Source organism: Trachemys scripta, chromosome 8 (assembly GCF_013100865.1).
Source record: "Trachemys scripta elegans isolate TJP31775 chromosome 8, CAS_Tse_1.0, whole genome shotgun sequence".
NCBI lineage: Eukaryota > Metazoa > Chordata > Testudines > Emydidae > Trachemys > Trachemys scripta.
The window spans coordinates 20589762-20607001 of NC_048305.1; the positions used below are offsets into that span (position 1 = coordinate 20589762).

Sequence of the window (17240 nt, forward strand, 5' to 3'; positions counted from 1 at the left end):
TGCAGCGCTGTACAGCACGAGTGTAGCCAAGGCCTAGAAATCAATAAGCAATGAAGAAGACAGTGCATCCAACAGCTACTATATTCTCTCCCCAAGAAGAGAAAGTTCAGTAGTGCCAACCCCAAGCATTCAAAAACCATGAGGCCCAGGCCCCAAAGAGTTGAGATTATTTTTAATAATAGATATTGGGGGCAAGTGGCGGATTGCCTTCAGGTTCCTGAGCCCATAGGCTGCACTCAGGTCACATTTACAAGCTTTGCTCCCCACCCACAAGGGCTATAAACTTGCTTTTATTTGCATGAGGGTCTCCACCCTCGTTTAGTACCCTAATTCCAACAGCTGGGCTTTAAGAAACGCACACCAAATATTGCCAGGCTCGCGATAAAAATCATGAGAGTTGGCAACACTGCAATTCTGGGAGCTTCTTGGGGCTGTTTATAAGTAGCACAAGCTTGCTTAGCTCTTGCCCAGAGCAGAAGGAAGTGAAGTGAGTCAGTAACTATTGGCACGGTGCATGGAGCACAGCATCATGGGGATGTATTGCAACTTAAAATTCCTCAGCGCAGAATGTTGTAATGAGGACAACTCCATCCCATAAAGTTCATGGAGTGTCCAAACTCACACTGTTTACACCTGTGGCCTGCAGCAGGCTTTCACTCTCACACTCCAGAATGCAGGGGCTTCTTGTCACTCAACTTTATATAGCTCAGGGGTTGCCAGGGACCAAAATAAGGGTGAATATTTAGTTTAAATGAACCTACTTCAGGGTCGGGAGCATTTTATACACTTTCCCCCGTGCAGAAGTTAGCTCCACAAACACCACACTTAGCTGCCTACCGAAAATGAGGCAAAACCCTGACCCCCAAACACGGGAACTGCGAGGGCAGTGATTGGAGCTCACAGCAACGCTAAAAGCGGATGCTGCTGAATCCCAGGTTTCTTCGCATCTTTTCTTTATTAATTCAGGAGCACTTGCTCTATCAGCTCAGTTAACGTCTCAATACTGGGGCCAGCACTGGAACATGGACTTCAGTCTATTGAGACTTCAGTGTCCGTGTTACGCAGGCTGCAGCTGTAACCCACACACCTTCGAGACAGAGATAAAATGAGTCTGCTCTACAGCCTTAGCTAACAGCCCGTAGCTCCTGTGGTAGAGGCTCATGCCCTAAGCTCCAGAGGCCCCAGATTCGATCCCGCCCACCGACAGCCAAGGTCGGTCAGCATTACACAGCAATAAGATACTGGGAGCGGAACGTACCACCGACAGGGAGGCTGAGTAAGTCATGACCACTGGCCGGACGAAGCCCTGCAACGCCTCTACACTTGGGGCACTCCTTCATGCCACTCTCAGAACCCTGGGGAACCCCACTGCACTGCTGAAACGGCACAGCACTCAGATTTCCTTCCGCTGGAGTGTTCCAACAGGGCTTTGCTCCTGCATGGACCGTCTGAGCCAAAAACGCCGTAGGTTCTGCCTCTCTGGCTTCTGAACACCTCCAGGAGAAAAAGTTTTTTCACCATTCTTTATTTACCAGAAATTTATGTTCTTAAAACAACAAAATAAACCCACCCCCATTTGGATGCAAACATTCCCCTGCAATGTTTGCAATCCAAAAGCTGCAGCCCTGTATTTGTTGCAAGAGAATCTTGGAAACGTTGTTTGAGGCTAGGCTCTTGGGTGGGTTTGTACTCAGGCAACTAGCCTGAGCAGCGACCACACGGCTATTTTTGGTAACTAGCTGAATCAGAGCTGGCACATGTCTATCCAAGCAGGGAACTACACTTCCTAGCTGCTGTGTAGATGTAACTAAGAGAGGAACTGCCTGGCCTGTTTACTTCCTACGAGCCCAGTGAAACACAGGAGTATTTAAATGAACAGCATAAATGGTGAAAGACAAATGCCACTTGCAAATAACCAAAAATAGAACACTAGCCACCTAACAATGGACTGAGGTACAAGAAGATTTCCCCTCATGGGAGGTTTTGATACCGGGATATCTTGTTTCATTAGTTTCTAAAGGACCGTTTAATTTTAGTAGGTCAGCAGACAATGACACATTACTCCGTGCTTTGCAGAGAAAAGCAGAGCAAAGGGGAAAGGCAGAATTTCCTACAGGAAGGAAGGAAAGCTTCCTACGGAGGGAGGAGGTGGGAAGAACAAGCTGATGTTTTAGAAAACAGAGGCCAATAAATAAATCAGGCTGACTAGTTAAAGTGAGGGGAAGCTGAAGGAGGTAGAAATGGAGTGGGGAAGGTACAGAGCAGTGGTTTTCAAACTTTTTTTCTGGCGACCCAGTTGAAGAAAATTGTTGATGCCCACGACCCAACAGAGCTGGGGATGAGGGGTTTGGGATGTGGGAGGGGCTCAGGGCTGTGGAGTGGGGCTGAGAATGGGGGGTTCGGGGTGGGGGAGGGGGCTCTGAGCTGGGGGGCAGGCCCTGGGGTGGGGGCGCAGATGAGGGCTCTGGGGTGCAGGAGAGGGCTCTGGGGTTGTGGGGCTCAGGGCTGGGACAGGGGGTTGGGGTGTGGTAGGGGGTCAGGGTGCAGGGTCTCGGGTGGGGCCAGGGATGAGGGGTTTGGGGTGCAGGAATGGGCTGGGGATTGGGGCGTGGGTTTACCTTGGGCAGCTCCCCGTCAGCGGCGCAGCTGGAGTGCAGAGGCAGGCATTCCGCCTGTCCTGGCACTGCGAACCGCGCTGTGCCCCGGAAGCAGCTAGCAGTAGGTCCAGCTCCTAGGCAGAGGCGCGCAAGTGGGCTCCGCACAGCCCTTGCCTGCAGGCACCGCCCCCCAGCTCCCATTGGCCGGAGTGCAGAGCTGGGGCTTGGGCAGCCTAGGAGCCAGCCTTGCTGCTGGACACTTCCGGGTCGCATTGCGGTGTCAGAACAGGTAGGGACTAGCCTGCCTTAGCCGGGCAGCATGGCCGATGGGACTTTTAATGGCCCGGTCAGCAGTGCTGACCAGAGCTGCCGCAACCCAGTGCCTTACATTCCGCGACGCACTACTGGGTCATGACCAGCAGCTTGAAAACCACTGGTATAGAGTAAGACAAGTCTGGTCTCTAATCCTGAGCTTGTCGATTTGTTTGACTTTTTGATTTCTGGAAAAGTCACAGTGTCAGTAGACTCCCTGAATTCCCTCATGAGGATGTTTGCCTTTCACTTTGCTGGAAGGTTAGAGATTTATTTTGATGCTTGAACTAACGTGACGCTTAAAACGAAGATCAGTTGCCATCTGAATGCTAGTTTTCAAGACAACGTGCAAGCCGTCTTCCCTTCAGAGTTGCAGTGCTCATGAAAAGGAGGGTTTGAGGCTCACATTTAAGAGCTCAAATGCTGCACATTTAACCTTGATTTATGGCAAGCCACAGGAGACAGGGAGAGCGTTAGTGCGCTTCTCAGAAAGGACACTGATACGTGCTGGCACGACAGGCTTCGGTCTGGGCTGCATCCTAGCATAGTCTAACGTAAAGCAAGAGACCCTGGCTTTAGCATTTCATCTCTCAGATGCCAGTGACCTTACCAGCTAGCAGAGTTCCACATTCAGATTTCAGAAGTCACTAGTTTAAGTTTAACAGTGAGGGTAATTAATCACTGTAACAACTTTCCAAGGGTCGTGGTGGATTTTCTGTTATGGGCAATTTTTAAATCAAGATTGGATGTTTTTCCTCAAAGACATGCTCTAGTTCAAACAGGAATTAATTCAGGGAAGTCACATGGCTTGTGCTACCAGGAGGTCAGACTAGATCAGAGTGGTCCCTTCTGGCCTATAATCTATGAATAGAGAGTCTTCAGGAATCTGCTGGGAGGCTGTGAAGATGCTTGAGGGGAAGGGCATTAAGATTGCTCGGGAACACAGCATCTTGCACGCTTATGGTTTGACATTATAGCCGTGAAGGCTTCTAGGGCCACCCAGATGTAGTTGCAAGAAGGGGCAGCTGTACTGGCAGATGTGAACAGAGAGGGAACAGAATACATTGGTGAAAGATCTACATACATCCCAATTTCTGGAGCCCCATACAGGCATCCTCACTGACACGTACACCACAGTCTGAATCCAGCAGGGAAGGGGGAATCCTTCTCTAGCACCACAACCCCTTCTACCCTTCCTGCAGCCGTACGCTGAATATCAGAGGGTTTTCCTCTAACACAAGGGGAATGATTACTAAGTAGCGTATGTTGTCAGAGAAGGGTGGGGGGGGCAGGAGTGTACCATTATGGAGCTGTTCTTCCAGTTTTACGGTAACTGGCCACTGAAGTAACCAGTTTGATTGCATTTTATGTTACAGCAACAGAATGCCCAGAAGTTTTAAGCATATATGCAAGGAGGCTCATTCCAGGTGAGGGCTTTCCACATTTCCTGGAGCTAAGTTCTTAGCATCAGTTCCTGCAGAACTGTACCACAGAAGCCTAAACTGCAATAATAACTCATGCCGTTTAGAAACCTGTCCAGATTCCTCTTAAATCAGGTTCCATAATAAGAGGGGCTGGGTGGAGAATTGGGGGACAGAAGGGGGCGCAGGGAGAAAATGGGCTTTTAAACCTTTTTGTAATCTCCAACAGGAAAACGAGGCTCTTGCCCTACATAAGCACTTGTGAATGGACAGAACATACAACCACTGCGGTGTTTTTCCTAAGGAGAGAGTCTCGGGAGCTTGTCTGGGCAGTTCCTAAGCAGCTCGTCCAATGAGAAGAAGGAGAGAGACCCGGTGACTATGAGAAGTGTCTAGTGCACACTTTGTGCCTTGCTCGCAACTCCCAGAGACTTTCAGAACGTCAGAGGCTCTACGGAGGTCGCTTTGCCATGAGCCAGTGTGTTTTGCCTTCCCAGAACAGCATGGAGAGAATGAAGAATGTACAAAAGAGGGGATAGCATGCAGTAACAGCCTCTTACCCACAGTTTGCTGTCATGATAAAATGATCCCAGGAGCTTGACAATGTATGGGTGATCACAGGTCGCCAAGATTTCAATCTCCACCATATAATCCTCCAGTTCCTCGTCACTCTTAGCCTCGATGACTTTTGCAGCAGCTAATGCCCCTGTCTCCTTATTCTTGGCCTGTAATGTAAAACCCACAGTAAGTACATGGACCTAAGGAAAAAAAACAAGATGAGGCTTTGGTGTTAACCCAGTCTCCATTCTCCCAATTCTCACCCTGAACTCCTTTAGGAAGTGCCTGCTATAAAAGTGGGGAGAATGTGCAGATGCAGCTTTGCTACACAGACCCAGGGATAGGATTACTGACGTAAGGTGACAAAAATCCCTCTTACCTTTCTCCAGTTTCTTCGTCACCGCCACGTCACTGCAGGAGGGAAGATGCTTTCCAAGAAGTCAAGAGACAGACCCCATCAATGTTACCGTGAAGGAGTTGGAAGCTAAGACTGCCCTAGAGCATAAGATATAATGGCCTGATTTTCAAAAGTCCTACGGGATCCACAAATCCCCTTGGTTTTGGCGAGAACTGCAGTGCTCAGCATCTCGGAAAACGCTGAGACCATAAAGAGTTACAAAGCAAAGCCTCCTGCTGTATAGCTCTGAACCAGCTCCAGTCTTGGAATTTCCCCCTGCCCCCTATACATGCTTAGCATTTGCCAATGTCGCTGTGCATAATGGAGATGGGGCCCTCAGGTAGCTGTTTGGTGGTGGTGAAAACAGGGCAAAGCTGCAGCAGAAGTTAAATCTAACTTTCCTTGACAAGCTAGCACCTTATGTTTTATTGATCTTTGTTGCCGTGGCACTTCTGGAAGCCTTAGATCAAGTTGGGGAAGACATGAGATATACTCCCTTGCCCACATCCTCCAGAGGGCTTATTTAACCAATGATAAGGGCCAGATATACTAGCAACAGCTTTGTTTATCTCAAGCTGCACCACATCAGCTGAAGTGTTCCTCCCCTGGTTCTCCTTCCCTCCCTGCTTCTTAAATCAGATCAGCATGCAGAGTCACTGAAGCAGCCAGAAATGACATTCAGATTGCAAGCTTGTCTCTCACCAACAGAAGTTGGTCCAATAAAAGGTATTACCTCACCCACCTTGTCAAATTATTGTCACTCTCAGTCAAGAGAAACAAGCTCTAATCGACACTTGCATCCATTATACTGCATGCTACCAGTGAGGGGAAATGCCAACATATGCAAATGGGCAGTATGGTCTTCTTTCCACACAAAGCATCAGCCTCCATCACACCAGCATCTGTGATCTGAACTACCCTGCCCCCAATGCAATTCTGCCTAGGGACTAGAGTATAATCCCCAAACGACAGACAGTTCAGGGGTGTGTTGAGACAGATCTGTACCTTTGTCCAAATGCAAGTGATTATACGATCTACTTCAGCTTTAAAGGAGGAGGGGCTGAGGAAACGGGAGTGACCACTTCCATATCGGGTCCCCAAAGAGCTATTTAAAAATCAATGTGCTGAACAGTCTGTTTTCTATGAAGACAATAATCATAGAACTGGAAGGGACCTTGAGAGGTCATCTAGTCCAGTCCCTTGAACTCAAGGCAGGACTAAGTATTATCTAGACTATCCCTGAAAGGTATTTGTCCAACCTGCTCTTAAAAATCCCCAATGATGGAGATTCCACAACCTCCCTAGGCAATTTATTCCAGTGCTTAACCACTCTGACAGTTAGGAAGTTTTTCCTAATGTCCAATCTAAACCACCCTTGCTGCAATTTAAGCCCATTGCTTCTTGTGCTATCCTCAGAGGTTAAGAAGAACAATTTTTCTCCCTCCTCCTTGTAACAACCTTTTATGTACTTGAAAACTATTACGTCCCCTCTCAGCCTTCTCTTCTTCTGACTAAACAAACCTAATTTTTCCAATCTTCCCTCACAGATCATGTTTTCTAGACCTTTAATCATTTTTGTTGCTCTTCTCTGTACTTACTCCAATTTGTTCACATCTTTCCTGAAATGTGGCGCCCAGAACTGGACACAATACTCCAGTTGAGGCCTAATCGGCGCGGAGTAGAGCAGAATTACTTCTCATGTCTTGCTTACAACATTCCTATGAATACATCCCAGAATGATGTTTGCTTTTTTTGCAACAGCGTTATACTGCTGACTCTCATTTAGCTTGTGATCCACTGTGACCCCCAGATCCCTTTCCGCAATACTCCTTCCTAGCAGGGCCGGCTCCAGGCACCAGAGCAGCAAGCAGGTGTCTGGGGTGGCTAATGAAGAGGGGCGGCACGTTCGGCTCTTCGTCAGCAATTTGGCGGCGGGTCCCTTAGTCCGTCTCAGAGGGAAGGACCTGCCGCCGAAGAATGAAGCGGCGCGGTGGAGCTGCCACTGATCATGATCGCGGCTTCCCCCCGCCACTTGGGGCGGCAAAAACCCTGGAGCCGACCCTGCTTCCTAGGCAGTCATTTCCCATTTTGTATGTGTGCAACTGATTATTCCTTCCTAAATGGAGTACTTTGCATTTGTCCTTATTGAATTTCATCCTATTTACTTCAGACCATTTCTCCAGTTTGTCCAGATCATTTTGAATTTTAATCCTAAACTCCAAAGCATTTGCAACCCCTCCCAGGTTGGTATCGTCCTCAAAACTTTGAGTGTACTCTCTATGCCTTTATCTAAATCATTGATGAAGATACTGAACAGAACCAGACCCAGAACTGATCCCTGCAGGACCCCACTCGTTATGCCCTTCCAGCATGACTGTGAACCACCGATGACTACTCTGGAAATGATTTTTCCCAACCAGTTCTGCATCCACCTTATAGTAGCTCCATCTAGGTTGTATTTCCCTAGTTTGTTTATGAGACGGTCATGCAAGACAGTATCAAAAGCCTTACTAAAGTCAAGATATACCACATCTACCGCTTTCTCCCCCCCCCCCATCCACAAGGCTTGTTAGCCTGTCAAAGAAGGCTATCAGGTCGGTTTTACACAATTTGTTTTTGACAAATCCATGCTGACTGTTACTTATAATGAGGGACGGGTCTGAGCAGTGGATGCATTTTAGTAACTGAAGCCACATACACACTGCTGCTCTCTAAGGAGGTTATTGACAGGGTGGTTCCTCTGTTCGCAGCCATGCCGTGCCAGCAGCAGGCTGCTTGAACATCCATCCGGGAATGTTTGCAGCATTGTTTTTCTTATTACTTTGCTCTTCCCAAGGCCCCAGAAATAATTTAAGAGACTGAAGTCAACAAATGCATCATGTTAGCCAAGCCACTTGTTAACAATTGACAGACATTGGTCTCCCAGCCAAGCCAACCGCTCTACAAAGGCAATGGTAACAGTGACACACCAGGCACTTAAACATCTGCCTGACTGATGTGTCCAATACACAGGGCACAAAGCTGGGCATAGGATGCGTGGGGGTGGGGGGGGGGGGGGGTCTGACAATGCATTTTTCTGCTCACATGCCCAATGGCAGTTTGTTCCCACTCCCTGAGACATCCATTCTTCCCCTCTCTCCTGTGTTCTTCCCCCTCTCCTCCCCAGAAGCCAGAGTACTCTCAGCAGCAGCTCGAAATTCTTCAGAGTCCCACCCTCCAGGGTGCAGTGTGGGGCGTCACAGATCAGGATGTTAGTCAATTTCACTTGGCTGGCAGTACATTTGCTTTAGTCTGCTCTGAATGTGAGTGCCCATAGAAAAAAAGCTTCCCTATAAGGCATAGAACTGCTAGCATTCTTCACCCAAAGGGGAAGGGACTGGCAGTTGGCTATCTGACTCAGGAAGTCACACCCTGCACAAAGACTGTTTTCACAATTTCACAGAATCAGCAGTTTGAGGGGTAGTAGAAATCCCTCTTAAGTCACCCAGTCTATTTCCCTGTCAAGGCAAGAGTTCTCCCTATGGTGCATTTCCTAGTGCTCTGTCCACTTTATTTTTAAGTGTTCCATGTACACTGTATGTATACCCCTCCATCTGAACAAGGAGGGAAACTTGGTGCAGAGTATTCTAGGCAGGCAGGCAACTGCTTTCATACAAGAGTTTGGCGTGATGCATTCAGCCATGACCTGAGAGAAGGGGAAAGCCACATTTCTGTGTTATTGTTTGAGGGGGAAATGCTGGCAGGCTCCAATTATGATCTACCTTGTTGCTTTCTCTTTTTATGTATCTGTTTGGAAGGCCTATGCAGAGAGCTTAGAAAAGGATTAGTTCCCAGCATAAACAAAGTAGGTCCAGCTGAATCAGTCTCTCTCAATATATGGTTGTATCATCTAAACTAAATAAGTGGCCTGGCAGAGGATAAAAGAATGAGGGGAAACTGCATGAAGCGTGGAGAGAGTTTACCGTAGAAGAAAGTAAAGTCTTCACTCTCCAAACAACAGATTTGTACTCTAGCGGTTTTAGAAGAATCCAGCACTTGCTGACCCAAATACACCCAAAGAGGATGAAGTGGGTGGTGACCCCATTTCCATTAGGACATGTAAAACTAGCTTGAGGTTGGAACAATTACAAGGTGCCTCTAATTTTTTCCTCTTAAGTTTTAAGGAATGAATTACCACCAGGACACTGAAAAGCAATGGGCGGGTAAGTGGACCGGTGGGAGACACAGGAAAGTGCTGCCTTCCAAATAGAGTTCTTTCAAAAAAAAAAAAAAAAAAAATGGACAATGATGACTGTACAGAGCAAGAATAAATACCCCCATAGAGCCTCTGTGTGCGTTAGAGGCTGGTGGAGATCTGGGAGAGGAAGTATGTGCTGTGAGAAAAGGTGTGGCTTCCCTTTGTGGTTATAACACTACGCATGCACTTCCCCTCTGATCAAGGCCAGTCAAACTCAACATCCTCCAGTGCCCCGATGCACTTGAGAAGCACCTAGAGACCCTGCACTCAGCTGTCCTCAGCAGTGGCATTGTTTATAGCCACTGTCCTTGAATTCCAGACAGGTTCTCCTGGCAAGAGGGGACATGGATCACCGTGAATCACATCCAATCTATTTTAATGATGAGCCTGAACCAAACTCCCCAAACTTGGAGGGGTCCTCTTACTTCAGATCCAAGGCAAGAGAGTCCATCTGCATCTCTAATACCATTGCCTCTCCTCTATGCTAGGGGTGAGGCCCGTTCCAGCCCTACATTTCTAGGAGTCTACTGAATAACCTTCTCTGGTGCATGCATGCTCTCATGTGTTACACACCTCGAATCAAAATACTGGGTCCTGTCCACCCCTCCCCCCCGCCCCACTCTATGTATTTGCTTTCTAGGGCTTCCCACCCTCATGAACCCAAATCCTCTTCTCTCCCCACTCCAAGATGGAAGCCAGAGTGCATTTAGAGGACTGTACTAGTCACTTTAGAAGCACCAGAAAGCCCCACCAGTAAGCATTCAAAGCATCATGCAATTCAAAAACATTCATTTTCATGTGCAGCAGCCCATTTACAATATAAATATCAGAGAGTAGAAGATGAGCATTCAGCAGGTGTGAAGGGAAGCCTGCTTGCAAAGGGGGGGGGGGGTTATTTTTCCACAGACTACTCCAGGGAGATGTATCTGCAGTGCAGTTGCCATCCCTCAGTGGCACTGCTGACTTCTGCAATTAGTTCAGCGAACAGAGTTTCACTTGTGCAGGGAGCCAGAAGGCCCAGATGGAAGGCCCTGCCTCCCTGCCAGCTTTCTCTCTCTTCCTTTTTTGTTTTATTTTAATTTATTTATTTATTTTGGAAGAGAGGGTCACCAGATAAAGCCTCCTTTTGGCAGGCATTTAGAAGGTGCATTTGTAGCACAGCATCCCCTCTAATTTCCGATTTGCACCGAGGTGCCATATGCAGTGCACAGAGCAATGAGGGGTGGGGAAGGGACCCCTGCCCTCTCCTAGGTGCTTAGTTGTCAAGCCCTCCCCCGTCCCCCATTCCACAACAAGGGGCCTTTGCTCTGATGCAGTGGATAGGAATTCTGGGGAAGTTCTGAATTTTTTAAAGGGATATTATTGACATAAATATGATATTTACTACCATAGCCAGGAACATGAGCCATTGCACTAGTGTAATTTTATATTAAAAATTAAGAATGATGAGGCAGAACGTTGCACTGAAAATGCAGAACCACACTGCAGAAGTTGCAGGGATCTAGCCAAAAGCTTTGACTCTGAAGCACAATTCTCCCCCCCAAGGAATGGATTCTATGGCAGATTCCACAGCCCTGCTGGTCATACTAGGCATGGTGACACAGTCCACTGGCAGAAAGAGAGAGTGCTCAGAGCACCTGTGTTCTGACCCAAGGGGAAAAACCTCAGGACACAATAGCCCAACTTACAAAACTGGCCATGGCACTACCAGAAACCTACAGGACACCCTTGCTAGAGATACTTCAACCATGTTAAATGTTTCTTAGAAGCTTGACAGCACTGAAGAGTTGGAGATTAGGCAGATTTGAGCAGGAGATCTGTTCCCAGCTTGACCACTAACTGTGTGTGAAGTCTGGGCAAGCCACTTCCCTCTCTGCCTCAGTTTGCCCAACAGTAAAAAGACTGCAAGGCCTCATGAAATCAGGGCTTGCAAAGCAGCTCAAACCCCCCAGAGGAACAGTCTCCATTCCAGTGAGGGGTGTTACTTTGACTAACAGGCTGAGTAACAACAGAGCAACCCCCTGTTACAGTCTCCCTCTGGGTATGAGCAATTCTTATTCAGAAAACAGGATGTTTTAGGAAACTATATGCTTATGTATCCGTTTAGATTGAATACTTAACGCAGTACTTGTATGGGCTGGAAACTCCTCAGGGCAGGGATGTCTCCCCTGGCTGGTAACTAGCCAAACCCAGTCAGCACTAATGGACTAGCACACAATGGCCTAAGACTCAAAGTGCACAGCCCTATTAAACAGATTAAACAGACAAAATTAAGGGGTGCAAGCTAAGGGGCTGCTTGAGCCAGATGGACCAGCTGCAGGTTTTTAATTGCAGTGTAGACATACCCAGTGAGACTTTAAGGCTGTCCCCAGTCGGGTTAACAGCACAGGAACTGCTAGCTTTCCAACCAGGCGTTGTACTTTAGGCAGCACTAAAGCAGTTACATTTTTGACCATCTCAGCTTCCTCTTCTCTTCTCCCCATTAACGGAAGTAGGAGACTACTGGTATCGATTCAGGGAAGACGAGGCTGGAGCTGCTCAACAGCGGAGACGGAAAGAGCAGAGCCCTCTCTCCGCCATGGCCTGCAGGTCAGCTGGGGCAGAGAAGGCAGATTTACTGAACACTGCTAGAGGAAGTTACAAAGTCACATTTCAGAGGAAGTCTGCATAAGAGCAGATAACTTTCTGAGCCAGTAGTCAGAGCACCTGCTGCTCCGATTTCAAACCCAGCGAACCAGTGACTCAAGAAAGGGAATCTGTATGTCGAAACCAGTACTGCCCTGTGGGCCCATTGCTATGAATAAGCAGCACTAAACACCACGCTTTTCAGAGGGTCTCAAAGTGCTTCACAAAAGGACACTAATTCCCCCTGCTTTCCAGGGGGAAACTGAGGCAGAGAGGCAAAGTGATTTACCCAAGACCACACAGGTCAGTAGCAGAGCTGGAAACTGAATTCAGATTTCTGGACTGGGAGTCTAACCCCTATGCACTGAACTACGCTGCCTTCCCCAAGTGACTGCACTGGAGAGGCCAAATCCAAATCTGCTACAGTCAGGTGAGTTTTCTTCTATAGAGCTCCACGTGCTCACTCCAGATCTGAATTTGGCAGTACGTCCTCCTACTACATGAGCTTTAGAAAAATGTGCTAGAGCATACACCTCAGAATTACACTATAAGTCACATTTACAATCCCACTACAGGTTTGGAATTTAAGGCAATTGTTTCCAGTCACGTTTATAAGAATATTTTGCACTTATACCATCCCCTTGTATCCTTGAAGTTAGAGCTACTATTACCTGCCAACTTCATCCATATTGTGCTGAACGACACATCTACATCTACACAGTCTGACAGCTGTATCATGTATCCTCAACCCACCCACCCAACCCAGAAAGCAGCTTTCAGGATGCCGGATACATGCAGACCTACCATCAGACTTGGGCTGTGTTCTGGTATGCAGCATTTCTGTAACTTATGGCTGGCCATTTCCCTGAACTCTGCTTGCTGGAGTTTTGCTAGTCATGACATAATACAACATGGACATAGAGTGAAACCAATCTGGAAGCAAGTGGGTCACACGCTTGCACTGCTATCCATGGAACTACAATTCAGATTTACAAGACAGACCAGTGATAATTTAAAGTTTCAAGCCAGCTTCTGATCTCAATTGCCATGCAATAGATCAGAATCTGCCCCACAGATACTGAGGGGAAGGGAGTGTGGGAGGGAAATCACATGAAGGTAGACTGAAAACCAAACTAACAATTATATTTAAGGAATCTGTGTCCTTCTAAGTTTCTGACCTTGAAGCCAGGACAATATTCCTAATAGCAATGAGAACGCACATCTCCAGGCTGAGTAACTGAAGCTATATCACTCTCTACAAACTGCCAGCTGTAAGAAAAGGGTCATTAAATGTAACTTCTCTACAGCCTTGTGTTACGTGTAATCTGGCACCAGCACTGGCTCCCTCTGCGGCCTTGGGCAAATACAACTTTCTGCCTCAGTTTCCCTCTCTGTAAAATGTATCAGTTGTTTTTTAGGGGTGGAGGGCACTGAGAAAACATCAGAATGGATCAACGTTGGTAAAGCACTGTATACGCATTTATTGCTTGAGCCATGCCTTAGGATTGATGAGGAAAGCATTTTGGACTATGGTGACCTACTGCTCTATTTTATGAGGCAGATTTCTTAAACAGCAAAACAATTTGGAGTTCACCACTCTAAAAGAAAGTATAGTTTAGCCACTAATCCACTGTCTTCAGCACACATCTCCCCAACTATAGGGGTTCCACAGAAGGAACATCAGCCAGCTATCCAGCCAGAAAAAAAATGCTGGAATATGGAGAAGTAGGAAATTGAAAAGCATTTCTGCCCTCAGGTAAAATACTCTCAGCCGTTCAACATTTAAAGAGCTAGCAGCATGTCAGAGGCAGTCAGTTTTTCCACTGAAGTTCACCAACATAAGAGATCTTCAGGAACTCAGCAGATGAATGCACAGATGCCAAGAATATAAACTGCCTGATTATGAACCACAGCAGCTTATTCCAAAGTGCATCAAGTTGCGTCTTTAAGCCCACACTCAAGGCCATTTTAACCCCAAGGTAAATTTATCCCTAGACTGCTGCTTAACACGAAAAAAAGCAGAGCTGCCAGCGAGGTGCCCAGATTGTATTGATGAGCGATGGATGGAATTATAGCCCTGGTATTTGAAATCCTAAATGCTTTTATGACCAGCACCCACCTTGCTGGAGATTAAGCAGCTGACACTGACATCTTTTAAAAAGAGTAAATGCAAAAGCAAGATAGGAGCATGCACCTACCACTGGAAAATTTATCAATTAAAAGTCACCCACTGAAGCACATCTACAGAACCTAGGAAAGGATCAGAATCTAAGGTTACAAGGCAAGAAGAGGATTTAGTTGTAGTTATAGAGAGAGAGGTGGCTGCCAGACATGTTACAGCTGAACACACTGGGAATACCCAGAGCAACAGAACATATTTATAGGATTACACGCAAGAGGCAGAGGCAAAAAGTTATTGCTGAGGTTATGGACATAAGGAATAAAGACTGAATACTGTAGAAGAAAGGATCTCTACCAATGACTATGTACAAGAAATGTCCAAGCTTCTTCCTACACGTGGCCTCCCCACCAGCAAAGGCAAAAGGCTGGTCTGGATTCCAGTAAAAACAACATTGTAGAATGCAGAAGTGGAAATACTGGATTGCACAAAACCTAGTCTAAGTGAAAGGCCAAAGAGATCATCGTCTTTGTGTCTGAATCACCTCATGAGCTATTGCAAAATTCAGAGGCTGACGAATCCATCCTAGAACTATTCGAAGGCATAATGAACATGCTCCCAGAGGCCAGGTCTTGCTGTCCATTGAAAGAGAAGGGAGTCATGGTATGGAGGTGATGTAAGGATAAGGCTCCAAGTGAACTTACTCTTTTTCATTATAAAAGGAGAAATCACTACTGAAAGCATGGGGTTTTTTTAGAACAAAGCTTTATCAGTACTATAGCACATTCATTCTTCCTCCATTTGCTTGTCAGCACTTCCAAATTACCCACTTGCTCCTCCCAAAGCAAAGGCTGATCTTTCTAACATTATATTGGAACAACATCACCCCATTTTCAGGGTGAAGTCTGCATTTTCTATCACTTCTTCCCTTCCACTCCCCCCCCGCCCCCCAAAAGGCTCTCCTCTGTGTTGAGAGGAGTTTGACACTTCAAATCTCTTTGAACTGGAAGTCCAGTGACTTTGTTTAAAACAAATAGAGTGTATGTTTATTCTCCCTCATCAAACGCTGCATTTCCGGGTTGATAATTTCGATAACAAGACTTTGCATGCAGCATGGTCACATTGTGTAGATCTGGTAATTGCTCGTTCAGATATTTCTCAGGGACAACACAATGGTTAATTGCTTTCAAATGAACTTAGCCTGAGCTGTCTGCATCAATAAATTAACGCACTATAGAGAAGCTAGAGTTAATGTTCATATAACAGTCAAATAATCAATGACAGCTGAAATTAGTTTCCTAGCTGACAAGCCCCATAGAGTCACTTAGGGTTTGTCACAATAAATGATGCAATTTTATACCCTCTGAACTCAGTGTTTGGGACCACCCAGCAGAGCGCTATGACAAACAGGCAGAGAGAGAGAGATACTAAAAAGGTCAGGGCTGCAGAATGAAGCGCTATGGATGCAACAAGAGACTCGTGGGATTCCCAGCACTGTGCTGGGAGGCGCCATGGCACAGGTGACTAAACTCACGCTGGGAGGGCAGAGAGGCTGATCTGGGAGCGAAACAGTCAACTCCACAACAAGAACTTGCTTACCATTGGCAGGGGAGAAGAGATAGACCCCAATACCCATTAGCTGTTGCTTTTTAAGAGGACTCCCCAGCCCGCTCCACTGGGTGGTGGAACTAAACACTTGTTAACATCTGGTAGCAAAGTGAGACCTTGACTGACATTACCCAACTCTTTGCATGCAAGGACGTTGGTCATTCGTGTCCTTTGTCAGTTCCATGTAAGCAGGAAAATGGAGTGGTGGGTACAACCACTGTGCCAGGTGACTATGAACCCATTTTTGTACAAAAGCAGTGAAAATCCTGGCCCTATCCCAATCAGTGAGAAAACTGCAAATGACCTCAATAGTCTGAGGTTTTCACCCAACATGTCACCCTCATTCTAACCTCGCTACCTCTACCAAAGCAACATGCTGGCAACGCTGAGTGAGCCAGACAGCATGTGCGTGTTAGGTTCTTACCCTACGTTCAGCTGAGCCACTAGGGCTTCAGATCTCTAGTATAAGAGTTGACCAATAAATTCTCCTAAGGGAGATGTTCCACCCACAGGAGGAGGAGAAGGGAAGTACTTTCCTGTAAAAGGGGATTCAAAGGTTGCTTTATGAGGAATTTTATACAAACGATTGTAAGAATTAAGGTGCAAATGCCCAGTCATTCTCACCGCACATGAAAGGAGGAAGATTAATAGCACTGGGTAGGAACCTGCCTTAGGACAACAAGAAACATTGGCATCGCAGGCCTGATTTGTATTTCCTTCCTACCCCTCTTCAAAGGCAAGTTAGCATAGAGGTTCAACACTGCCTACTATTTTGAGCCTACTGGAAATGAGGCCTACATAGATAGGCTCATTAGCTCTCTTCATCACCCCACCTCCCCACTTCTAAAAACGCCACCCTGAACTATTAGCAGGCTAGACCTCGTAAAGTTTTACCCCAAACCAGAAAGAGGAAACCTTATTCTACCCAGCAGCCATTGCTGCCCCAGCACACACATACAAGTGCTTTCATTTCTGTTCACATGTTCTTATTTGTGCCGCAAAGCTCACCAACGTAAAGCCTTCTCCCTTATTCTTGGACCGCTGTATCAAGTTATGGTGACCACCACTGACCTGCATAACTCTGCCTCTCTCTGAACAAGCATTAAGCTGGGAGCTTAACAACACGTTTCAATGTAAGGCTCCGTCTGATCGACTGTTTCCTCAGTCTCCTTGGCATGTTTCCTTCCCCACTATCCCCATCCTTGTTTACTTATGCCAAGTCCTGCAGTGCTTCATTTGGCACTAGATTCACTGGGAGAGAAATGGAGTGCGCCATAAATCATGTGCCATGCCTGCTCCAATTACCAGGCTATGGGTGAGGGAGGGTAGCGTGTTTCCAGGATCTATCTTGCTACTGGAAGAGAGG

General features: G+C 46.8%; 1 protein-coding gene across 1 annotated transcript in view; it reads right to left on the reverse strand.

Annotated features, from left to right (window-relative positions):
- Positions 1–17240, reverse strand: part of STK10 (serine/threonine kinase 10) — an 80820-nt gene that overhangs the window by 54168 nt on the left and 9412 nt on the right. The window contains exon 2 of the mRNA XM_034779014.1: positions 4891–5055. Coding sequence (XP_034634905.1) covers positions 4891–5055 — 165 coding nt within the window. The remainder of the gene's footprint in view (positions 1–4890; positions 5056–17240) is intronic.